The following is a 23623-nucleotide window of genomic DNA, read 5'->3' as shown; positions in this document are numbered from 1 at the left end:
CGTCGAGTCTCGGCCAAAGACGAACAACTGCCACAGTGAGCTCCAATATAACTTATTTGCATCACATCACTGCGCATGACCTTGCCACGCGGAACGTCGACTCTCGCACTGGTCTGGGAAGTCGCCCAAAGGCCATCATGACATTCAACTTATATGCAAGTTAAAGACATAGCTGACTGGGAATGGAGAACGAAGGAGACTGCGGGGCAAGTTGTGCAAACTTGCTCCGCACGAAGTACCGCTCGAGCCAGAGCGTGCTGAAGGAATATGGGCACTGGGACAAGCCCAGCGAAATTGATGCACGGTGAGGCGGGACCGCGGGCTGGCTGGCATTCCAGCGGCATGCGGGCTCTCCCTGCCGTGCAAACTGTTCGAAGGGGCTTGCCGCGACCAGCATCACAAGTCGCGTCTGTCACAGCTAGGATGTGGGCTGTAGTCACTGCGGGATTGGGGTTCCGACGTGAGCGCCCCAGGGAGTTGGAAGGTCGCGGGGAGGTGCGCAGATGCCGTCTATGGAGCACCGCGTTCTACCACAGGCGGCAGGGCTGGGAACGGGTCCATACGACTGCACCTCCCAACTCCCCTGAACCTGGCGGGCTGTTCTGTTGCGTGTATGGGGGGGAGGGGCGCACGTGGGGTCGTGCCGTGGGCTCAAAGCGACCGCGCGCACCAGGGCACCGGGCCCGTGCCGCCCGCCGCTTGACAGGCACACGACACGGCAGCACGTCGGCAACCCCATTCACACGCGCTCCACAAGCAGCCATATCATCATCCCTTGACCTGTTTCTCATGTGTGCTGTTTGGTGGATGTCGCGCGCGCCTCGCGCACTGCGCAGGGAGAAGTTTGTGGCGTCGCACACGCACCACAACATCTTTGACTTCAACGCGCCGCTCAAAGACCTCAAGGAGTTCGGCGAGGGCGTGCTGCTCTACTTCTACCTGCTCAAGTGCGTGTTTGTGTGTATGTGCGTGTGTTTTGATGTGTGTGTATGTGTGTGCAGAGGGTCAGTCACTTCCGCTAAAGCGCCAGGTTCTTCGAGGCCCAGACCCGACGGGGCGGCAGGAGGAGGGCTGGGCTTGAGGTAGGGAGGGTACGAGGGAGAAAGGGAGCGTTAAACACGTGCACGGTCACACTTGCACAGGTACACCGCCTATGTGTTTGCGGTGCTGGCCGTGTTCCCCGCGCTGCCGCTCATGGTCTTCAACGGCATGGGCGGCTGGTACATCAAGGCTGACGTGGAGCGAACCACGCTCGGCAACTTCGGACTGCTGTCCTTCGACGGATCCAGCTCCGAGCTGGCGGCGGCCGCCAACACCACCTTCGGGCACAGCGGCAAATGTGAGTGGGAGGGGGCGTGTGTGTGTGTGTGTGTGTGTGTGTGTGTGTGTGTGTGTGTGTGTGTTAAACTTAAACAACAAAATCAAGCCCGCTCAGACGACTCCGGAGTTCCTTTCCAATACCGATTTGACGTTGTGACCCAGGTAGTCATACTTCCCCGCGAAAAGCCTGGAACCCCACGGGCGACCATTCGGCCTGACCCTGTGATGCACCTGTATGCGTCCATACTCCGCACCCTGGGCGCGCTAAACAATGTTCACCGAACACGCCTAATTCCCAGATTCCCAGATTGTGTGTGTGTGGGGGGGGGAGGGGTTGGGAATACGATCCCAAACTAAACCAAAACCAACGAAAACGAGGGGAGTGCAGGCAGAGGCGTTAGTTGCAAGCGATAATACTTATGGGATGTGGGCCGAGGCGTCGTGGAGCAGCAGGGCGAGCGGCGCCGGCGATAAATGTCGCCGCCCGGGCTCGGTGGCGCGCACAACAGCACAAGACAGGCACGCGGACGTATATTGGGGAGCAAGCCGCTGGGCTCAGGGCCTGTCCTACCGTGCATGATAGTGGGTTGTTCTGCGCCTGAACTCCCGCTGCATCAATCGCAATCTGTCCCTGCACCCCGCCCCCTCCGGTCCATCACTTTGCCTCCTACCCGATGCCTCTTGCACAATGCACACCCCTGCGCAGCCGCCACCACGGAGGGCGCCGTGACGGCTTTGTTCATGTCCACCTTCAACATCACCTCGGTCAAGATGGCGGGCATGGACAAGCGGCAGCTGCTGGTGGCCATGAGCGTCATGGACTTGTTGGGGTGAGGAGGAGGAGGTGGAGGAGGAGGGCGGTGGTGGTGGTTCCAATTGAGTCTTGCCATGCCCATGATACGGGTATACATACAGGGAAACCACTTGCCAGGTCTCCGACCGGGGGGAACTTGTGGCCTTGGCCTTTCCTTCAACCCCCCTCGCGACTTCAGCCGTGTCGACGCACGCAGCGGAGAGAGCGTCATTCCCAATGCCCCCGGGATGGTGAAAACAGCCCTCACGACCTGGCAGCTCACCTTATATCCTATCTTCCTTCCACACATTACCGCCCCCTGTGCCTCCTCCTTGGCTGCAGCGTGCTCATCTTCTTCGCCTACTGCTGCTACATGTTTTGGTTCGTGCGCGCCACCGCCAACGCCGCCGACCGCAACACCACCACCATCAAGGACTATTCGGTGCGGGTGAACGCACTGCCGCCTGACACACACAGCGTCGCGCTGAGGGACTACCTGCAGGCCAAGGCGGGAGAGGGCGCCGAGGTGAGTGGGGAGCGCAGGGGCTGGGGGCGGAGGCGGGGCCGGGCGCGTGGTTGGGGCGGGGGCGGCAGGGGTTAACGCAAGGGCACCGATCCGTTCGCTAGGTCGCTGCTTTACCACGCTTTCATACACAAAAAAACGCTTCCCCGCATACCAACAAACATGCACACACACACACACACACACACACACACACGCATACACACACGCAGGTGGTCCAGGTGGAGCTGTGCCGCAAGGTGCACGCGCTGCTGGCGCTGGTGATAGAGCGGGAGGAGGCGTTGGATGCGGGGGACCTCGCGCTGGCGGTGCTGCAGCGCAGTGCCGAGTGCTACCCCAAGGTGCCCATAGACCTGGAGGTGCGCGCGTGTGTGCGTGTGTGCGTTTGTGTGTGTGTGTGTGTGCGCGCGTGTGCGTTTGTGTGTGCCTGGGGTTGCGGGCGGCTGCATCGGTGGGGCTGAGCGGCGGTGTGGCTAGTGGTGTTGGCAAGGTGGAGTGGCAAGGGTGCGGGCTGTATGCCCGTCGTGTCCAGTCTGCCGTGGTGTCTTGTGTCCGTATCTCATAGCGCCATCTACCCCTACCTGCCTATCTCCCATGCGCTGCTGGCGCAACTCAATCTGCCCTCGTCCCGCATCCACGCCACCACCGCCTCTGCCCTCACCGCACCCTTCGCCTCTGTGTATGTGTGTGTATGTGTGTGTATGTGTGTGTGTGTGTGTGTGTGTGTGTGTTCAGGTGGATGTGCTGGACGCCAAGTTCCGGCGGGCGGACCTGGAGGACCTCATCCGCCAGGAGCAGGCAGCGGCAGACAAAAACCAGGTGTGTGTGTGTGTGTGTGTGTGTGTGTGTGTGTGTGTGAGCTTGTGTGAGCTTGTGTGAGATTGCTCGATTGGGGCAGGGCCTGGGTGGCCAGGGCGACCTGTGACTCCCAGACGGCGCGTGTTCATACGCCGCCGCACACCTGCATGTGCAAACATACCGTACACAAACAAGCGCACCTTTCTTTGCGACACGTGCACACACACCACGCACACGCACACACACATACACACACTGTGCTCTTGCAGGTGGTGACTGCCTTCGTGACCTTCTCCACCGCCGAGTCGCGCTACCGGGCCATGGAGGCGCTGCCCCGCAGCCTCATGCGGCAGTGGCGCATGCCGCCCGCAGACAAGTTCGACAACGGCGGCCGCGGCAGGTGCGGCCCGTGGGACACAGGCGTAGCTGCAAGGGTGTTGGCGTTGGTGCTAAGCGGGAGAATGCGGTGAAGCGTGGCATATGGGAGGAGGGCTGGCACTGGGCAGGCTCATACATACACTGCGCAAAGTCGGGGACAGCGCACCGGCCACGTGTCGCGTGTCGGTGAAGTCCACCGCACCTGGCGCCTCCGAACATGTCTGCCCCGGCCCCCGGCCGCCGCTGCTCATTGCCGGTGTGTGTGTGTGTGTGTGTGTGTGTGTGTGTTGTGCAGTGCTGGCCGCAAGCCGGTGGCGCTGGATGTGGTGCCAGCCCCGGAGCCGTCCGACATTCAGTACGAGAACCTGGAGTTCACAAAAGGGCAGCGGGCGGCGCGACTGGTGGCCACACACATTGGTGGGCAACTGGGGTGGGGCCCTTTCCACCAGTCCCGAACCAACACAGGGGGACAGAAGACAGTGGCAAGAGAGGGCAGGGGCAAGAGGGGGCAGGTGCACCGGGTCAGCGGCATGCCGCAGGTGCACCGGGGTGCATGTACCAGGTCTATGTAATGCATGCACGCCCTTGCGCTCGCGGCCCTAGTTATTCTTCTTCCTCAAAAGAAGCACTCCTCCATCTCCTGCGCTCGCTCCCACACCCTGTGCCCCCCTCCTGCCTCCCTCCCCCCTATGTGCAGCCAAGTACGTGGTGTTGCTGATCGGCTTCCTGGTTGTGAGCCTGGCGCCCGCGCTGCGCATGGGGCTCAACGCCAGCGGCGCCGACACCACACTGGCGCAGTGCGCCGCGTCCTGCACCTACACGGTGGAGGCGGGCGGGGAGGAAGCGTGGGGAGGAGGCGTGGGGAGGGCGGGGCACTGGGGACTGGGGCGGCGGCGTGGGGAACAGGGCACTGCTCAAACCCCTGGTGCGGCTGCCATCTAACTCCAGCGCACATAAAGGCACACTCCCTAACTATCTATCTACACCCGATTCATGTGATATTCTGTGACCCCGTGTCCGATGCACACAACAGGACACGGCCGGCAACTACGTGCTGAGTGACGCCAACCGGGCTCTTTACAAGGGCTGTGACTCTGTGTCCGGCACCGGCACCCTGGCTAACAAGCTAGATTGCGAGGAGCAGGTGCGGGTCCCCGGGTCCCGGAGTTGGGGTTCTTGCAGTCCCCACGCCAGCTCGCCAGTTGCCCTCTCCTTGTCCCGCTCTCACTGTCGTGTGCTCTGCCCCTGCCCTTGCCCCCCGCCCCGCGCCTCCGCCCCTGCCTGCACAGACGATCTGCTACGAGTGCTTCTGCCGCGCCGCGCTGACCAGCGGACAGTACGGCGAGCTGGTGTACTGCTCGCGCTTCAGCGGCGTTGTGGCCCTGTCCACCGGCGCACAGGCGCTGGCGGTGCTGGGCATTGTGCTCGCGAACACGCTCATCCAGGTAGGGATGTGTGTGTGTGTGTGTGTGTGCGTGCGTGTGTGTGTGTGCGCGTGTGCGTGTGCGTGCAATTGTGTGTTTGGAAAGCACAAGGGGGAAACGGCCGACGAGTAGGGGTGCGCGGGCGTGTGCGAGTGTGCGTGCGAGTGGAAAGCAACAAGAGAGATTGGGCGCAGCTTCTTCCCAACTCCTCCGGCTCCAGTGCCGCGTGCATAATAGCTGGATGGGGTTAGCACTACCCCCCCCTTCACTTCTTAAATACTCATGAATGTAACCCCCTCCCCCGTTTGCCCCCCGCTCGCTCGCACCTCCGCCCTCACTCACACGCACCCCTCCCTCCCCGCCCCGGGCCACTGCCGCCGCAGTACGCCATCGGCTGGCTGACTCACCTGGAGAAGCACCACACGCGCAGCAAAGAGGCGGTCAGCAAGGCGCGCGGGCTGTTCATCACACAGTTCATAAACACCGCCTTCAGCAACCTTGTTGCCAACTGGTACCTGCCGGGTCCCGCGGCCGCGTGAGTGTGCGTGCGTGCGTGGCTGGTGTGTGTGCGTGTGCGTGTGCAGGAGTGAGTGAGTGATTCCGAGTTACGGGATGGAAGAGTAGAAAAGGCAGGGGCCACCCGCGCGTCTTTGGCCGGTGAGGTGTGAAGTGTGAAGGGCTGACACCATGTGCGACACCGCCGAAAAGAGATGGTTTTCGCAGTCCGAGCAAACAGCGCTAAAGCCTGGCGCCTACGTGTGGTGTTTGCACCGTCGTGCCGCGCCTCGGTACTCTGACCACGCGCTTCCATCTGACCTACTCGCCCCCTGCTACGCTGCCTGTCACCGTACCTCCATCCCCCCGCTGGAATGCAGCCTGCCCAAGTGGTTGGACGGGTACATCTTCGGCGGCGCCTACGCCGACACCACACCTGCCTGGTACACCGATGTGGGCAGACCCATTGTCATCTCCGTGTTCCTCAACACAGTCATCACACACGCCAAGGTGCGGCGGGGAGCTGGGGAACGTGTGTGTGTGTGTGGCTTGTTAGGAAAAGCACCCTGTCGCTGGGCCGACAGTGGATTACCGGTACGTTGTGTGTTAGGTGTCGTACGGGCCGAAAGTTGGTGCGTGAGCGCGTGCATGTGTCTGCGCGCCTCCGTAAGCCGCAGCTTACTCTTTTCTAATGTGTTTGTGTTTGCTTTTTCTGTCGCATCCAAGTCTTCTTTCGTCTGGCTTGCCGCCCAAACCCGCCCAAACCGCAGGCTAATGACAGGCCACCCGCTATCTCCAAGTCATTCATTCTAATAGTCCTTTCTCCTTTCTGTCATGCACGCCCCCGCAGATCGGGTTCTGGTGGTGGTGGCGGCGCTACAAGCTGTCCTCTCGCTTCCGCTGCCTTACTCAGGAGCAGCTGGATCGGTCGTTTGAGGGTCACGACTTCGAGCTGGCAATCAAATTTGGTGCGTCGTTGCTGGCGAACATGATAATGAATTACATGTATACAAAAGCACCGTAAAAACAAAGCGCAAAGACAGTGTGTACGTGCGTGGCAATCGTGTATGTGGTGCGTGCAAAGCAAAATGGGCAGCAGGGCACATATTATCGCGCGCGCGTTGTAATCGAGCTTGAAGGCGCGGGCCACGACCACCAGCGGCTGCAGTCCCCATAAGCAGGCACCCATCCTGACCTGTAACTCAGCCACACCCGTCCTGCATGGCCGGCCAACACACAAACACACACACACACACTCTCTCTCTCTCTCTCCCCTCCTGCCGCCCCGCAGGTCAGCACCTGTACCTGATCTTCGTGGTGATGACGTACAGCAGCTCGATGCCGCTGCTGTACGTGCTGGCGGCGGTGCACTTCGCCACCTGCTACCTCAGCGAGAAGTACGAGCTGCTCAAGATATGCAAGGTGTGTGCGTGGCAGTGGCGTGGGGGTTGTAAATGTCAGCTCAAACTAAACCAAACGAAAACGAGCGGAGCACAGGCAGAGGTGTTAGTTGCAAGCAATAATGCTTATGGGATGTGGACCGAGGCGTCGCGGAGCAGCAGGGCGAGCGGCGCCGGCGATTAATGTCGCCGCCCGGGCTCGGTGGCGCGCACATCAGCACAGGACAGGCACGCGCAAGCGACAAGCAAAACCCACGAGTTACTTGGCGACCAGGAAAGCAGCCCCGACGCCAGGCAGGGAGCGCGACATGTGGGAAAGGGGAAAGGCAAAAATGGAAAGGGCAGGGCACAGTGAAAGGGCCGAGGCGCGTCGAGGAGCGTCGGCAGTAGGATAAAGAAGGGATAACAAAGACAAGCCGAAAGGGGCAGAGCGGGCGTGAGGCAGGGGTTAAGAGCTAGGGGCGGATGGCATGGGGACCGGTTAAGGGAGAGATGACGGGGGGTTGCAAGGTTAGGACAGTGGCTGGGGGGAGAAAATGGAATGGGATGGGTATGGAGTGTGTGGGAGGGCTGGTGTGCGCGTGGTGTGGAACAGAGGAGTGTGAGTGGTGCGGCGCTGTCCGGGTGGGGCCGTTAGCCGTTAATGCAAGACTTCATGCCGGGCTCACGCAAAAGGAACCCACGGTTCATCACTGCCCTCGCCTACTCAGTCATGCCCGGAACCCCCGCTCCCCACGCTACCCACCACACCAACACCGACACCACACACCGCCAACACACCACACAACCACACCAAGAACACACCGACACCACACACCACCAACACACCGTCAACCCCACACAACCACGCCGCCTCCTCCTCCTGCTGCTCCACCTCGCAGCGGCCGCTGACCTACAGCCGCGACCTGGCCGTGTACGCGGCCGGCACCCTGCCCTTCGCCTGTCTGTGGCACCTGGCGCTGGCGCTGTGGTTCTACTCGCTGTTCGGCTGCGCCAAGAGCCCCCTGGTGGCGGGCGCCTTCAAGAGCAGCCTGCAGAACACCCTGGAGGGACTGCAGGTGGGCAGAGGGCAGGCAGCGGGGCTCGAGTGGCGGCGGCTGGATGCGTTGGGGGGTCTGGGGGAGAGGTGCAGGCGGTCGGTCAGGGGAGCTGTTTGTCACAGGCTGCCCGCTCGTACCCCATGCCTGCAAGCGCAAGCGCCTGCCGCGCCCGATTCCGAATCCATATCCACCCGCAGTCTCCCACCACCCTTTCCAACCTCCACCTCCACCCCGTGCACCCATGCGCGCATGCACCAACGCCACCCCCACCCTCCACACACAGGGCCTCATGTCCAGTGCCAGTGAACTCACGCCCGCCGGCGTGGCGGCCCGTCTGACGCAGTCCTCCTCCGCCCACCTGTTCCTGGGCTTCCTGGCTCTGGCCGCCGCGCTGTTCGTGTTCTTCACACTCTCCAATTGGCTGGCGGTGAGCGGGCGGGCGGGGGCACTTGGCCGGCAGCTGGGCGAGGTGGCGGGGTCTGCTCCCGCCCTCCACTGCCGCATCCGGAATCCTGTGTCAAACACTCATGCCCGCTTGCCCACCCCGCCTCTCACCTCTTCCACCTCCGCCACCGCTTTTCCAAACATCCTTGCAACCCCCACTGTTCTCCACCTCGTCCACCTCCACCTCCTCCCTTCCCGCTGGCAGCTGATGCGCTGGCTGGCCTCGCTGCTGGGCTGCATCAAGGACAGCGGCGCGGCGGGCGAGGCCGAGTTCAGCAACACGCCAGAGTTCGCGGTGGCGGTGCGCAGCCAGCTGCTGGTGGGGCCTGCCACCTACTCCATACACGCCAACCCGGCCTACACACACGCCTTCGAGCGCATGGAGCAGCTGCACTGGGAGGAGCAGGTGCGGGCGAGGGGGAGGGGGGGGGCAGGGGTGCTTGGAGAGGTAGGGGCTTGGTTACAGCATTCCCGGGTGGGGGTGGAGGTGGGGGTGGGGGTGGGGGTGGAAGTTGTAGATGCCAGCCCAAACTAGGGGCAGTAGGGAAGCGTCAGAGCACGTTTGACGGTGAGGAGGGGGTGCACGGAACCAGTGGCATGGGGATTGGCACTGGAGCATCGGCACGGGTCGGTGCGGCGCCGGCGCCGCATGTGCAGCTGCTGTGAAAGAACACGCAGTCAAGCTGGGCCATCCCCATGCACGAGCACACGCATGTCGTCCGCCCTCTTGCCTGACCGTGTGTCGCGCCTCTGCGCCTTCCGTTCACCGCTATGGGACACAGGAGCTGGAGGCCAAAGCCGCGGCCATCCCCGAGGCCTACGGAGACCCCGCCGCCGCCGCCGCCTCGCCCGGACCCGCCGCCGCACTGGTCCGTGCCTTCAGCCGCCGCTCACGACAGCGCCGCACCGCCGCCGGCCGCCTGCGCGCGCGGCAGCAGGCGACGGCGGCCGCCGCCTCCGGCTGGGCTGCGGACGGGGGCGCCGGGTACGGCGGCGGCGGCGGCGGCGCCATCGCTGGCAACCAGGTGGCGCCGGCTCCGGGGCCGGGGCCAGGGGCAATGATGCCGGCAGGGTTCGTGGCGCCGGTGGTGTTCAGCATCCCGGGCCAGGGGCAAGGCGTGGTCCCGACGCAGCCTGCGGCGGCGCGTGGCGGTGGAGGCATGCCGCGCCAGGACCCAAACCTGGTGCTTTCATTCAACTAGGTGGCACTGTGACGTGTAGGGTGTGGGGTGCGCGAGGGCCGTGCACGCGCCGTGCGGAGCCGATTCGTGGCGCCAGCGGCGTGGTGCACGGTCGCTTGTGTGCGCCGCGCCTAATGCAGGGCACGCAAGCGACCGGCGCGTGCGGGTCACGGGGCTGCGGGGTGTGGGGCCCGGGAGGACGCCCGCGACCTTCAGCACATAGCAGCACGCACGCACGCCCACAGACGCAGGCACACACACATACATACTCATGCGCGCGCACGTCGATCATGGTACTGGGGATTGTATAAACGCGGGGGCAGCGTGTAATGGCGTGCCCCGACACTCTTGCTCCGTGACGGAACTGGGCGCGCGGAGGTTGTTACACTGGTGTGGATTGCTGGGCTTTTGTGAGCTTGACGCATTTCGGAATTCATCTTCGTATTGGGGCTTGAGTTGCAGTGAGCGCTTGATACACCGTACATCTGTGCCGAGTGGCGGCCGGTGGCAGGCTGGCTTGAGGCAGTACTATCATGCGTGCGTGCACGTTCGGGTTGTGTCACGAGACTCACGACCATTTGCCGGTTTCAGCTCGTTGATCTAGCGAGCAAGGGAGCCGCGTAACACACCTGCTGCGGGCGGGCAGCTCTGTCCTCGCGCCGTCTAAAGCGCTGTCCAAGAGATGCAGTGTGAGAAGCGAAGCCTGGGCCTGGATCGTGGAGTGACGTTGCTACCGTATGCGCTCGACAGCGCCTAGACTTGGTTTGCCCTCCGATGACGCCCACCGAACTACAGAGAGAGAGAATGCTTCCCGGATTCCAGTGAAAGGCCACTCTACCAGAGTTCGTTACAGCATATATTCTGTTCTGTCTTGGTTCGATACGAGAACGGGAGCCTTTGTAGGCCGGGCAACAGCCTCATCGCACGGCATGACACGATCCAACCGTGACACCATCCCCTCAACCCGGTTGAATGGGCCGGGGCTGAATCCTGCTCTGCCGGTGAAATGCACTGCCCGCAGAATGGCACGACAGTTGGAGGGGCCCCTCGTTTAAGGAAGGCCTGGTAACGTGCTGCGTGCAGCATGGGAGCCTGATGGGGAAGCCGACAGGCGTGTTGCAACGCAGCAACCGCAGTCTGCCGTGGTGAGGAGGAACGCAGAGCTGCTGCGCTGAAGTGCGGAGGGGAGCGATTAGTGCTGAACTGTTGAAGCTGAGGAGCTGGCACATTAAGCAACTCTTGCTTACAGCCTTCGACAGCTGCAAGACACTGACAGACAGGCGCACGGCTCCACAAGGGCGTCTTGCCCTGCGCCACCATCGGCCCGCGTGGCTCCGAACGACGCACTTTTGCACGTCCTCGGCCTTTGCGCTTTCTAACACACAGCGTCGTCCGCCATCCACACATACCCCTACACCACCAACCCACATGAACACCTTTTTACGCCGACAGGGCCCAAAGCCAGATCTATGTGCCATGCCTCGACCTGTCAGCAACCTTGGATTCGCCATGCACAAACAATAGATCACCCAAGCTTAAGGCACACAAACACGATACGTACACACATACCGTACTGGAACAGTGATGGCGACGTCCCGATGAAACTTAGAACGCCGGCAACCTCAAATGGCAGACAGGCATGTTCACTCCTGGCCACCAACCGAAGTGCACAGACGCGCAGTTCGGCCACATCCGCGTGTGCCAGACCTGTACAGTTGGTTGCACACACCAACACCCCAGACAGACATCAACCGGCTTATAGCAAGCTCCACAGCAATCGAAACAGCTGCCACGTCACCCACCTGTCCGATCCCACAGCCGCTAGTGTGAACTCACCCCCGCACCGCCCTGCTCACACTCCAGCAACCCCCGCTGGGCGGGTTCGAGATCTTGGTTTGCTTGTGATTTGAGTCGACTCCCCCACCCATGCACCGTGAGTTGATGTCGGTGTGCGCAGCGCAGCACCGGGCATGCACATGCACACCCAGCACGTGCACTGCGCATCGCAACATAAAAAACCCAGAAAGCGCGAGCCACCGAGCAGAGCGGGGCGGTGCGGTGCGCACCTCCCCGCAGGTCCAGCCCGCCCCGCGGGCTAGCGCACATTCGCCCTCCACTGCCTCACCCACAGCGTGGTACTGCTAATCCACGCGCGAGAAGAGGCTGGTGCCGATGTCGCTCCGGCAAAAACCGACCTTCACACCGAGCCGCGGCGTTGCACCTCCGCCCAGCGCCCGTACACGCCTGTGCCTACTCACCACCCCCTACGTACCCTCGCCTTTCAAACGCACTAAAAATCAAATGACAAGAAAGGTGGTTCAAGGGCCTTCACTGCTGCGGCATGTTCACGCTGCGTGCCCTCCCCAACTGCCTTCCTTGTGATGCCACTGTTGAAGCCATGCACACGCTTCGCTACTGAGTGCGCGCCCGGGCTTGCTCTGGACGCTAGAGTTTGCCAATTTCATGCGACGACAAATGCCTCTCCAAGCGTGGCAACATGAAGAAGAAACAAGTTTGACGACAGCGTGCCGCTGTCTGTGGAAGTTCTACTTGCGGTTCTCACAGCCAAAAAGCAATCACTTCTCCCATTCACGATGCCGCCAATTCTCTCCCGGCTCCGCGATAAAAGCCAATGGACCGCAACATTCTTGCGCGGGCGGTCCTGACAAAACCTATGAATGCAGCACTTGACGATCTGGCTATCACACCCACCAATGACACGCACACACAAACACATGCACACAACTTCCCTTGTTGTCTTCAATTGTCCACATGTACACGCACACGCACATGCGCACCCAGCGCGGTTCCAGCAGCGGAGCAGTCGCCACACAAGCATCGCGACCAGGAAGCCTACCGAAATATAACGTATCCGCACGTGGCCGCCGCTGGGGCAATCGCAAGGCAAGACGCGCGTCACACGTGCGGCTGCGTTGCAACAGCATTAAACGGGGCATGCACTAATAGCGAAGCACTAGATACGGAAGAGGCCCTGCACCTGCTGGTCACACCCAGAAGCTGCCGCGACCATGCCGTACTTAATTGCGCCACCGCACGAAGCATACCGTATCTAGAGAAAGTCCAGCAGCTGCACGTCTTACTTCTACCATGAATACCCCGCCTGGCTCTTACAAACTCAGACTAATAGCTTGACAGCTGAGGTTCAGGGGGTAACCTGCAGAATGCACTGCCATAATAATGCCAAGCGATTCTGTCCACATCACAGAGTTTAGGGACTGAAAGGCGACGCTCTGCCTGCATGCACCTTGAATCTCCCACCAAATCACGCGTGTGTATAGTAACGTAGCACCACGGCTGCGAGGGGCATCACATCCCTTCGCGCCTCACGGCACCAACACCCGCGGCGCCACAGCCCATGCCGCTGCCCCTGTCGATGACGCTACCGCCGCCACTTCGGCCGCTGGAAGTTCACTGGCCTCGCCCGCCACCCCCGCTTCGCCACCTCCGCCAGCGGCTTAGTGGCGGCCTTGGCGCCGCGCTTGCCCCCTTTGCTGCTGCTTCACCGCCGCCCGCTGCGCCCGTTGTCACTCCCAGTCCCGGCTTCTCCAGCCGCGCCGGCGCCATGTTCACCGCTTGTCCTGCTGACGGCGCAGCCGGCGGCGGCGGTACATCTCCTCCATGAACACGTGCAGTGCGGCATTGGTGGCGAGCGCGAGGCCGGACACCAGCGCCGCGCGTACCCAGGCGTAGGCGGGCGCAAAGGTGGCTCCCATAGCCGCCCACATACGCACGTACACCGGCACACGCAGCACCGCCAGCACCGCCGCGGCCGGCAGCGGCACCTGCGCGGGGCACGGGGCCAGTCGGCAGGGGAAAGGCACGGCGGGCGTGTCATCACCGCACGCCACGCAAGACACCACCAAACCCCGGGTCTCATTCCCATCGGAGACCACTCCGACTGCCGCACCAGGCCACCACACAAGTCACCGCGCCCCACCACACAAGGCCCCACCCACCACGCCACCACCCACCCACCCACCGTCACCCCACCACCCACCAGCGCCGTGCCCAGGTACATGACGCCATCGCCCAGGAACACCGCCGGACCCAGGTGGTAGTCGTTCACGGCAGGCAGCCGCGGCGCCGCCGCCAGCCAGCCCACAGCCACGCCCGCCGCCAGGTGCGCCACGTGCCGCGCCGCCATGCAGCGCCGCACCAGCGCCCGCCACGGCGCGCCGCCGCCGTCGGGGCGGCGCCGCAGCACCGGCCACGCCGCCGCCGGCGCCAGCACCGGCGCCACAGCCACCAGCGAGGGCGCCAGGTCGCGCAACAGCTGCAGCCAGCTCCACACCGTGTCCTCACCAGCGGCGGCGCCCGCAGCAGCGCCGGCAGCAGTAGCACCGGCAGTGGCGGCAATAGCACCGGCAGTAGCGGCGGTAGCGGATGCGGGCTGCAGATCGCCGCGGCGGGACCAGGAGCGCGCTGTGATGGCGATGTAGAGGCACAGTACCAGCAGGTGCATCTGCCGTATGAGCCGCGTGCTGAAGGCCGTACGCCACGTGTCGTAGTCTTCCGCATCCGCCGCCGCGGCTGCCGCCGCCAGCGCTGCCGCATCCGCCGCCTCAAGCTCGGCGGGCTCGGCCTCCACCGCTGCCTCCACCTCCACCGCAGTGGCGCGGCCTGCAGCGCCTGCAGCAGCTGTGAGGGTGGCGAGGGGCACGGGTGCCGAGACTGCTGCCGGCACCGGTGCTGCGGGCAAAGGAGGAACGGGCAGGCGTGCCGCAGGGGCAAAATGCTGCTGCGCCTGCTGCACTACCAGCGACTGCTGTTGCTGTTGCTGGGCCAGGTCCTCGGTGGGGAGCGACTCCACCAGGGCCAGCGCCACCTCCAGCCACACGGCGGTGTGCGGCCAGCAGCCGGCATCGTCAAACCAGCTGCGTGAGCAGCGGGCAGGCAGGGGCGTGCGGTGTCAGCATAACGAGTGCAGTTGATACATCGACGTGCGAAGGGCGGGCGACGTGAGCACCGCGGCGGCTGCGCAGGGCTCTCAGTCCACACCATGCGGACGTTGACGACAGGAAGGAGAAGGCCACCCTGCCCATACCGTATGCCCCAAAGCCGACTTGACGGCCCCAACGGGCTCCGTGTTGAAGTGGCCGGGACAGGACGCACCTTAGCAGGTGGGCGCCGAGGTCCACCAGCCGAGTGCGCAGCTGCGGGCTCAGGGCCTTGGGCGGCGTCACGCGGCCCGCGCCCACGCCGCCAAGCACCACGCCCACGCCGCCGGCCAGCGCCGCCGCCGCCGCGCGAGGCGACATGCCTCCTCCTCGTCCTCCACCCACGCCGTCAAAGGCCGCGGCGGCAGCGTCTGCGGCTGCTGCCTCTGCCTCGGGGCTGCCTGGCTCGGGCAGCGCGCTCTCATCCAGCGCCGCCGTCAGCAGGCAGCCGGCGGCGCGGTGCACGTGGTGTGTGAAGCAGCCCAGGTCCAGCAGCACGTCACGCAGCTCCGCAGCCGCGCCCTGGAGGCAGGGTTTGGGAGGTGTGGGGGTTGGCGGTTGGGGCCGTGGAGTGGCGTGGGAAGGAGCAGCAGAGGGTGGTGCACACACATGGGCACCGGACTGACACGTGGTACGTGCGGTGACGCGGGCAATGACGCGCGCAGTCGAGACGCCCCAAAAGGTGACGCCCAACATGCCCTTCGTTTCTACTAGGCGCAGCGCTCGCTCCAGCGCTAGCCACGGCACCGGCCGCCGCGGGGTCACGTGCGTGTGAGTGTGCGTGTGCTTGTGCCTCACCTGCCAGCTGTCGGCCAGGTCTCCCACCTCCGCGGCCACCCGGGGGTCGTCCACCAACAGCACCGGAACCACCGAGGCGCGAGCCTGCGCGGCGTGCCGCAGTCCGTGGTGGAAAGAGGGGGGAGTGAGGCGAAGCCGTGTTGCACGCACGAGCGAAGGGAGGTTACAGCAGTTAGGCTCGGCTACAGCCTAAACACGGTTCGGCTGCGCTACTGGCCACTGCCCTCCCAAGCTGGGAGGAGGCACGTTACATATCACTTGAAGCAAACGCGGTAGAAAACACGGATGCGTGTGTTCTATCTGTTGCTGCCAGACCCAGCCCAGCCCAACCCAGCCCGGCCCACCGACCTGGTGCGGCATGCGCGCCTCCAGCAAAAGCAGCCCCGGCAGCTCGGGCAGCGCCTGCAGCCCCACCTCCGCCGTCAGCGCACACCGACGCTGCGGTGGCGGCGACAGCAACAGCGGGGGCTGCGCCACGTCTGTGCCGTCGTCCTCGCCCGCCATCACGGCCCGGCTGCTGCTGCTGCCGCCGCTGCTGCCAGGGGCCCGGAGGGACACGGTCAGCGGCAGGCAGCAGCCCTGCGAGCGCACCAGCAGCTCGGGCAACTCCGACGACAGGCCCCGAGACTCCTGCTCCTGCTGCTGCTGCTGCGGTGGCGGCGTGGCGGCGGCTGCGTTCGCAGCGAACTGGTCTGACAGGTCACCTTGTGACCGTAGGCACAGTTCCACTGACAGGCATGCGCCTGGCGTCGGAGAGGGCGGTGATGCCTCCTGGCAGTCCGGCTGCGAGGCTGCGTGCGAAGCGCTGGGCGCTATCAGGAGCGGGCCCTGCCGGCACAGCACACGCGGCCGCACTGACGTAATCGTGCACCAGTCCAGACAGGTGGCTCCACTGCCGCCGGCACCGCCTCCGGACCGGGCCACGCCTGAGGCAGCGTGAGCGGTGGCGGCGCCGTCGCCGGGTGCGCCCGCGTCCTTGCCGCCGACAACAGCCAGCGCCACGGCCGCGGCAGACGTGTCGGCGCCGGCGCCGGCCCCTCCCGCGGCGGCCATGGCATCTGCGGGCGACGCAGGCGCGTCGAAGGACTCGCCGCCGTCGCCGCCGCCGACGCTGCCGTCGTCAATGCCGTACGTAACGCCGTACTCCACATCGCCCTCGTACGGCAACTGCAGTGCGCGGATGAGGGCGCCGATGTCGACATTGGCGCTGCTGCCGTCGCGGCTGTTCCGCGGCGCGTCCGAGTCCCGGTTAGAACGGCTATTCAAGCTGCTGCGGCTGCGGCTGCGGCGGAACAGCATGGGAAACGTGCCGTCGGCAGCGTCGCCGCTGCCGGCAGCGCCGGTGCCAGCGTCAGCAGCCGGTTCTGAGGCAGTGGCCACGGCTGCGGCGGCCGCGTCGCTGAGGAGGAGGCCGGCGAGGCCGACGGAGGCGGCGCTGTCGTCTCCGTTGGTGCCGTCGTCGCCGTCGCCGTCGGCCTCCCACACGACTGTGTCGACCACCAGCTCGCTGCGGCCGCAGGCGTGGGAGCTCTCATTGAAATGGTGCGGCCAACAAGCATACAGGCGCCTGTCAAGGCAACCGTAGACAAAACGCTGAACAGCAGTGGCCCCCAGCAAAAACAGCGGCAGCGCCAGTGCACTGAGGGGCCAGCGACTCACCAGCATCCAGACCGGAGGTACGCGGCCTCCAGCTTCAGGCCCTGCTGCTGCAGCGCCGATTCCACACGCGCCTGCCAGCCGTCCGGCACCTGCACAGCCAGCAGCCTTCTGAGCGGCGTTCCCAGCCAGCAATGTGCTTCCGCTGCCGCTGACGGCGCCCGCGCCTCGCGACAAAGGTTCCACCCACCCACCCACACACGCACGCACGCATGCAAGCACGCAACCAGCCACCCCATCTACCCAGCCACGCACCCACCCACCTGGCTGGGCTCCACGCCGTGCACCTTGATGGCGGTGCGCTGCAGCCGCGTGCGGCCCACGTACCTCCGCACCTGCACCTGCGGCGAGCGACCCGACCGGTGCGGCGAGCAGCCGGTGCCGCCGGCCAGGTCGCGCGGGGTTTCCATGATGTGTGCGATCACGGGCGCCACGCCGCCGATGGCACCGCCGCCGCTGTCTGACATCAGCTCTGTGTCTGCGGTTGTGCTCAGGCTGCTGCTGCCGTTGGTGGTGTTGCTGCTGGTGTTGCTGCCGAGGGATTGGAGCACTGCGCCCGGCTTGACCATGCACACGCGGGCCAGAAGGACGGGGCCGGCACGGCTCTGTGAGAGGGCGAGCGCGGTGGGCCCGAGCGGAGCCGGAGCCACCGCCAGAGGCGCCGCAGCGGCGGTGGGAGCAGCGGTGACTGCTGGCCCTGCGTCGACGACGCTCGCTTTCTGTGACGAGACAACGATTGGGGCGCGCTGTTTGGGCCCCTCCTGTGCTGGCGAGCTGGTACAAGGCTCCCGGTTTCGGGTGCTGCTCGCTTCGACGAGGCTGCTGTGCACGCTTCCCGCTGACTTCAACACCGTGTGCTGTTTGGGAGCCAGAATCGGAGAAGGCCGATGTAGCGCCAGCGCTAGACGTCGTCTGAGCAAAGCCACAAGCAGTCGTCCCAGCAAAGCCACAATAAGGCAGCCACCGACACTCTTGCCAAAGCTCAGCGCCGTCTGTGATGGCCAGGCCACAGGCATTTTGTGGATGGATGCCCAGGCTATTGTGAGAAACAGCAACATTCCCGCCAGCGACGCGATGCTCTCCCGCCACGCTGCTCGCGGGCGGAGGCTGCCAGGCATGGCTGTCAATGAGAATTCATGACAAGCAGCAAGCCCATCATCCGGATGCGTGGAGTTCGCTAGCGGTGCCAGGATATGGCTCAGCATTCAGTCCCAGAAAGCTTGCAGACGGCATTCCATAGACTGGATATTATGTGTTGTCGACCAGGCCCAGCCTTTGCAACCTCTCTTCTCGAAGTTACGCGCATACAACGCCCGGGTCCCAGAAGTTGCTTGCGGGCGTCGCTCTGACGCAGTTAATCAACGTGTTGTTTGTGGAATGCAGTATAACGGCTGGAATACTGTTTATCGTGTCGGCTCCGTGCACGAGGACACGACGTGGCACACAAAATGACCGAATCCCGGCAAGGTCGGAATTGGCACACGCGTGCACACGCTGGCACTGCCGCCTCCCCCCGCTCCCCTGCCATTATGCCATACATAAACCCTGGCGCATTTATGCTTCCTCTGGCGATTCCTCCGCGTTTTGCAGCTCGTCGTCTCCCAGTTGCAGGAGCGCGTCATCGACACCACCTCCCCCTGCATACTATCCCCTTGCGTCGGATACGGTCGGATGTAGGCCGGTTCGGACTTCCCATGCACCCACATGCACCCCTGCCCACATGCAATATCCACATGCAACATGCCGAAACACTGTCCCATCGCACATCCAAATGCAACATACACACCAGGGGAGGCACAAATCCTGAGCACGATACGCCCCGTCGTCCCTCACCTTAACCTTCCTGTCGCAGTATCTATGAACATCTTGCGTGTGTCGATAGCTTTCAACTTCCGTACATACTGTGACCCAGCCTTGTCAAGAAGTCGAGTACCCTGGCACGCGTCGTAGGGGTTCCTGAGGCAGATACACCGTTTCCATCCCCATCAAGGATGCGAATTACAATTGAAGGGACAGCCCGACAAGGGGCTTCCCTCCCAAGGGGCAGCAGGGGAAGGTCGTGTCATGCGAGGAGGGGCGTGTCATGCGTCTGTCCGACAACGTTACTCAGCGTTGCACCAACATTCACCTCTGGACCCCTGGCCAAATGCCTCATTGCCTTCCACCTTTCCTGTGCAATCGCATAGCCGGGCGACTGGGCGCCCCGAGCGTGAGGAATGCGCGTCAGCGAACTACCAGCCCGTATCAGCCCGTATCAGCCTGCAGGTCAGCAAGTCAGCGATGTCGCGGTACAGAAACTCCTGCGTTCTACCCCATTACCCGCCACGCAATCTTGCCTGACGTTGTGAACTGAGTGTTGGGGTCTGGGAATACGCTGCACACTACAGGAATACGCCAACCTGCCCCTTGCCATGCCCCATCCCTCCCACCATTCCGAGGTCCTGAGTCCACGGCCGGGGCAGCCCGGCACGCGGGCAGAGGCAGGACAAACAGTGGTGCGTGGCTAAATGCCATGCTCCAACCGTGCTCCAACCGTGCTCCAACCTTGTGCGTGTTCACTAGGTGACTTGTTCAGCCTGACAGCCTCTGCAACGCCCCACCAGCCTTATCCTGATCAATTGTCACATGAAACTGTATCCCACACACCCGCGTTTCAGGAAACACGCTCCAGTGCCGCCTCCACCCTCCGAATGCTGGGTCTGCTTTCCACAGCAGCGCCTATCCATCGGCGCTCAGCTCACGAGGTAACACGCCGCGACATCCAAAACGCGGCTCCGCAATGCCACCTCTCATGCTCTCCCACCGCGGTAGCCTATCGCCGCCCGTTCGCCGCCCCATCCTGTAAGCTTACGACAAGCGCTGCGCCAGCTCCTGGCCTGAAACTCCTCCCCGCAGCCCGCGCAGCCCCCGCTCCACAGCCCCAACCCCTTTCACATCCCGCCTCACATCTCCCCACACTCCTTGATGATGCAGGGCAGGCGCGGCCGGTTGGTCTGCTTGTCCACCAGCACGTTCTCCAGCTTGCGCACAATCAGCAGCCCGTCGTCGATGACGCGGCCAAACACAACGTGCTTGTTGTCAAGCCACTCGGTCTTGGCGCACGTGATGAAGAACTGCGCGGCGCGGTGCGGCAGGGCGGGGCGGGGTGAAACAGGGGCACGTGGTGTGCGCGTGGGCATGAGCTCCGTGCTGACACTTTCAAGTTGCGAGAGTACCGCAAAGCCAACGCCAAACGCAATGCCAGAGTGCATGCCTCAAGGCCGTTGGCTGCGGCCTCGCATCCCCGAAGGCCATCAATTTCACGCACCTGGCAGCCGTTGCTGTTGGGCCCGCTGTTTGCCTGTGTTTACACGCACGCGTCAACGGGCAATCCTTAAGGAGTTGAAGGTCAGCTGGATCTCAGGCGTGTGCCATGAGTCGGCAATCTGCGCCAGCATGGCGCGCCCCCGCCGTGCCTCCCAGCCGCATGCCGCCGTGCAGTCACCCGCTTCGTGCCAACCACCATGCATGCAGCCGCAGCACAGTCCGACAACACTGGTAAGCCTGTGCGCGCCCTTCCAGTGTTGCGGTGCTACCCTGTGCCACCGGTGTTACTCATCCCATCAGCCTAGCTGCCGGTGCTGTAGGCATCTAGGCTGACAGCATAAACAGCCACGACCCGTCCACCATTCCCACACCCGGGGCTCCACCCACCATGGATAGGAGTCCGGGCCCCGTGTGCTTCGCAATAAAGTTCTCGTCCGGAAAGCGGCTGCCGTAGATGCTGACGCAGCCCGTGCCATCGCCCTGCAGGTCACGGGACAGGCTCAGGTCGGGCCCAAGAGGGCTGCTGCGGGCACGAGGCTGCAGGCCCTGCCGTGAACGGCGCTGCTGGGCACTGGGTGCAGGGCAACAACGTGTGCCCCATTAACTACACACACACACACACGCGCGCGCGCGTACACACACGCCACCCATGCTACCCACGGCCTCGCAAGCCCAGCCATAGCCCAAGGATGATTTGTACCGTATGGTCATATTCCTGCGTCGAGCCCTGCCTTACCTTTACAAAGTCGCCGCCTTGGATCATGAAGTCCTGCAGATGCAGGGTCAAAAAGCTTTGACAAGGTATGGTGTGGACGAGAGCGCGCGAGCCTCCTGGACACAATCGAACGGCCACCAGGAACAGACCCAAAGCCCCGCTTTACGACACACCTTGATAACTCGGTGGAATGTGCAATTCTTGTATCCGACTGGTAGCCCGTTCTTCCTGCACACGCATTTGGCAAAGGCTTGCCTGAGACTTCCCAGCCGTGCAAAGAGGGCCTCTAAAGGAAGAGCTTTGCGTTGAGTGGCGATGGTGGTAGGGGTGGCGGGTGGAGGGCAGCGTTGTCGGGGCACAGGGGCATGTACGGGGCCCACGACACGCCCCCAAGCGCGGCACCGCACGCATACACGGTAACACGGTAACACACGCATGCACGGTAAGCCCGCCCAAACACTGGAAGGAGGTGGTTACCAAGACGGGGATGCTACAGGGCTGCTACAGGGCTAAATACAGGTATTAATGCCGTCCAGAGGCGGCAGGCTGGCGGAGAGGGCGGTGGACGGGCTCGTGGGGCCGTGCGCCGACGCTTCACGCCTGACAGCAGCTAAGGATGCATTAGCCTGCTGCCGACCCTGCTAGCTGCGCTACAATGCCACCTATCACCGCATCAGCCCAGAGAAGCACTAGCTGCGGCGTTGGTGGGGTTGCACGCCGCGCTTTGACAAGGCCAAATGCGTAGTCCGAGGGTGCCCCATTTGCATGACTTGCGTTCGGACCTATCGTCACCTATTGTCACCCATAACCCATTAAGGCTGCATTCAATTATCGTTGCCCACCGCCGCCGCTGCTGCCGCCGCCGCCGCCGCTGCCGCCGCCGCTGCCGGCACACGGACAGCTACTGGTCGTCAGGGTTGCACCCCCCGCAGCCACCGCGGCACGGCGCGCAGAAGCCGAGAGCTGGCGCTGCTCATCGCTGTGCACGCTGCTGTACATGCTGTGGTAGCACGCCGCGCACAGCCGCACGCGCCCTGACTCCCAACGCAAGCGGCCGCCCTTCTCATGCGTGCCGCCCATCTCCAGCGTGCCACACCTTGTGCAGTGCTCCGATACCGCTGATGTTGCTGCTGAGCCGCCCGCCGCCGCTGCCGCCGCTGCTGCCGCTGCCACGCGCCTTTTGAGAATGACCTCCCAGCTGACCGCCGGCCCTCCGCCGGCCTTCCGCCGGCCTTCCGCCGGTCTTTCGCCGGCCCGCCGCCCCGCTGCGGTGCATGCTGAGTGTGCGGCAGCGCCGCTGCTGCGGCCCGCAGCGCCTTGTCGTGGCCCCAGACGCGGCCCCAGCTGTAGATTTTGGCACGGTACTCTGTCCTCTCCATCGTCTACGCGCTACAGCGGGTTGTGCAGCGCGCAGCCGATGGCCAGCAGGCCGGGCCACAGCGCGCCTGGCCTCTTGAGGCGAGCCTCAAGGTTGGCGGTGGTTTCATAACTCCTAGTCAGCAGCCAGTCGAGCGCACGGCGCAGGCGCGATACTCGGACGTGGCGCGTATGTGTAAATGTGTATATGTGCATATGTATCATGTCTCGGGGTACATGTGTACGTGTATATCGTAAGATGTGTACGTTGCTTGTGCGGAAGGGGGGTTGGGTCGGACGGGGCACCCCACACTGTGCAGCACGCTTCCATGCGCCCAGCGCCCGTTCGGCGGCCCCATAAATGCCACATAATCCTGACTGCCCCCAGTCCAAGGTAGCTCGTTTCACACTGCTGGTCGGCCCGCGGTGCGTGTGTGTGGGTGAGGGGTGGGGACAACCCAGGCTCACTCGGGGGCGTGCCCATACTGTACGCCGCACCCTCCAAAGCCCAAATCATCCCAAGTCCTTTGATATGGACATAAATATGCTAAGATGTGTTGTTTGCATAGATTTTCGGAGGTGATGATGTTAGGTGGGTAATGATCGGGCTTACCGGTACTCGCCCGTGCAGAGCTGCCGAAAGTTCTCAGCCGTCTTTGGGCAAATATCCGCGAAGAGCTCAAATTTTACGCGGCCAGCCGGCTGCTCGCCAACATTCACGTCGAAAAAGACCACCGGGTTCTCCGGTCGCTGCGGTCTAATGTGCCATTGTTCAGTTGTCCCGGTGGCCATTCCTGATTACAAGACGGCAAGTGTCCGACCGATTGCTGGTTTAGTGAAGTTGGTGGGACTGCGGCGCGTTGACCTCTCCTAAATGTATCGAGTATCAGTAAGTTACAGGGATGAAGATTTTGCAGATTATGGACATTGTCTATGTGAAGTGCATTCAGGACATGCCATGCTGCCCATGCAGCACGCCTGCACACGCTGGAGCCCTCCTACCCGCATCCCCGGGCCTCTGCACGCCTACCGTCCCAG

General features: G+C 63.5%; 3 protein-coding genes across 3 annotated transcripts; 1 reads left to right on the top strand and 2 right to left on the bottom strand.

Annotated features, from left to right (window-relative positions):
* The first annotated feature begins 45 nt into the window (after nucleotides 1-45).
* On the top strand, nucleotides 46-11003 carry CHLRE_12g533900v5 (uncharacterized protein). The gene is made up of 20 exons (XM_043068611.1): nucleotides 46-304; nucleotides 837-947; nucleotides 1143-1339; nucleotides 2027-2150; nucleotides 2456-2639; nucleotides 2849-2995; nucleotides 3372-3455; nucleotides 3704-3834; nucleotides 4108-4229; nucleotides 4510-4634; nucleotides 4846-4956; nucleotides 5102-5257; nucleotides 5620-5771; nucleotides 6112-6241; nucleotides 6582-6699; nucleotides 7023-7153; nucleotides 8013-8189; nucleotides 8455-8598; nucleotides 8821-9021; nucleotides 9398-11003. Exons 1-20 carry the CDS (start codon nucleotides 183-185, stop codon nucleotides 9815-9817), a joined length of 3087 nt encoding a protein of 1028 aa, XP_042918706.1. The 5' UTR covers nucleotides 46-182; the 3' UTR covers nucleotides 9818-11003.
* A 24-nt stretch (nucleotides 11004-11027) lies between these two features.
* Nucleotides 11028-18637, bottom strand: CHLRE_12g533850v5 (uncharacterized protein). Its single transcript, XM_043068610.1, has 7 exons — nucleotides 17472-18637; nucleotides 17212-17300; nucleotides 15901-17059; nucleotides 15553-15636; nucleotides 14930-15276; nucleotides 13815-14691; nucleotides 11028-13599 (listed from the first exon to the last, which is right to left on the bottom strand). The coding sequence occupies exons 1-7, from the start codon at nucleotides 18222-18224 to the stop codon at nucleotides 13384-13386; spliced, it is 3525 nt and encodes a 1174-aa protein (XP_042918705.1). The 5' UTR covers nucleotides 18225-18637; the 3' UTR covers nucleotides 11028-13383.
* A 238-nt stretch (nucleotides 18638-18875) lies between these two features.
* On the bottom strand, nucleotides 18876-23479 carry CHLRE_12g533800v5 (uncharacterized protein). Its single transcript, XM_001692952.2, has 6 exons — nucleotides 23199-23479; nucleotides 21403-21457; nucleotides 21251-21283; nucleotides 20902-20994; nucleotides 20516-20548; nucleotides 18876-20321 (listed from the first exon to the last, which is right to left on the bottom strand). Exons 1-6 carry the CDS (start codon nucleotides 23375-23377, stop codon nucleotides 20151-20153), a joined length of 564 nt encoding a protein of 187 aa, XP_001693004.1. The 5' UTR covers nucleotides 23378-23479; the 3' UTR covers nucleotides 18876-20150.
* Between the last annotated feature and the right edge of the window lie 144 nt (nucleotides 23480-23623).

The sequence above is a fragment of the Chlamydomonas reinhardtii genome, chromosome 12 (assembly GCF_000002595.2).
Source record: "Chlamydomonas reinhardtii strain CC-503 cw92 mt+ chromosome 12, whole genome shotgun sequence".
In the NCBI taxonomy this organism is placed as follows: domain Eukaryota; kingdom Viridiplantae; phylum Chlorophyta; class Chlorophyceae; order Chlamydomonadales; family Chlamydomonadaceae; genus Chlamydomonas; species Chlamydomonas reinhardtii.
This window is presented reverse-complemented; position numbering and strand designations above follow the sequence as displayed.

What these genes read in the sequence shown, in the direction of transcription:
- CHLRE_12g533900v5 (XM_043068611.1), top strand. Translation starts at nt 183, where the DNA reads ATGGAGAACGAAGGAGACTGCGGGGCAAGTTGTGCAAACTTGCTCCGC. An exon ending in ACACCCTGGAGGGACTGCAG is followed by an intron (nt 8,190 to 8,454) that starts GTGGGCAGAGGG and finishes CTCCACACACAG; the next exon opens with GGCCTCATGTCCAGTGCCAG. An exon ending in CACTCTCCAATTGGCTGGCG is followed by an intron (nt 8,599 to 8,820) that starts GTGAGCGGGCGG and finishes TCCCGCTGGCAG; the next exon opens with CTGATGCGCTGGCTGGCCTC.
- CHLRE_12g533850v5 (XM_043068610.1), bottom strand. Translation starts at nt 18,224, where the DNA reads ATGCCTGTGGCCTGGCCATCACAGACGGCGCTGAGCTTTGGCAAGAGT. An exon ending in ACCTGGCCGACAGCTGGCAG is followed by an intron (nt 15,277 to 15,552) that starts GTGAGGCACAAG and finishes CCCTGCCTCCAG; the next exon opens with GGCGCGGCTGCGGAGCTGCG. An exon ending in CTCGGCGCCCACCTGCTAAG is followed by an intron (nt 14,692 to 14,929) that starts GTGCGTCCTGTC and finishes CTGCTCACGCAG; the next exon opens with CTGGTTTGACGATGCCGGCT.
- CHLRE_12g533800v5 (XM_001692952.2), bottom strand. Translation starts at nt 23,377, where the DNA reads ATGGCCACCGGGACAACTGAACAATGGCACATTAGACCGCAGCGACCG. An exon ending in CATTCCACCGAGTTATCAAG is followed by an intron (nt 21,284 to 21,402) that starts GTGTGTCGTAAA and finishes CTGCATCTGCAG; the next exon opens with GACTTCATGATCCAAGGCGG. An exon ending in CCAACAGCAACGGCTGCCAG is followed by an intron (nt 20,322 to 20,515) that starts GTGCGTGAAATT and finishes CGCGCCGCGCAG; the next exon opens with TTCTTCATCACGTGCGCCAA.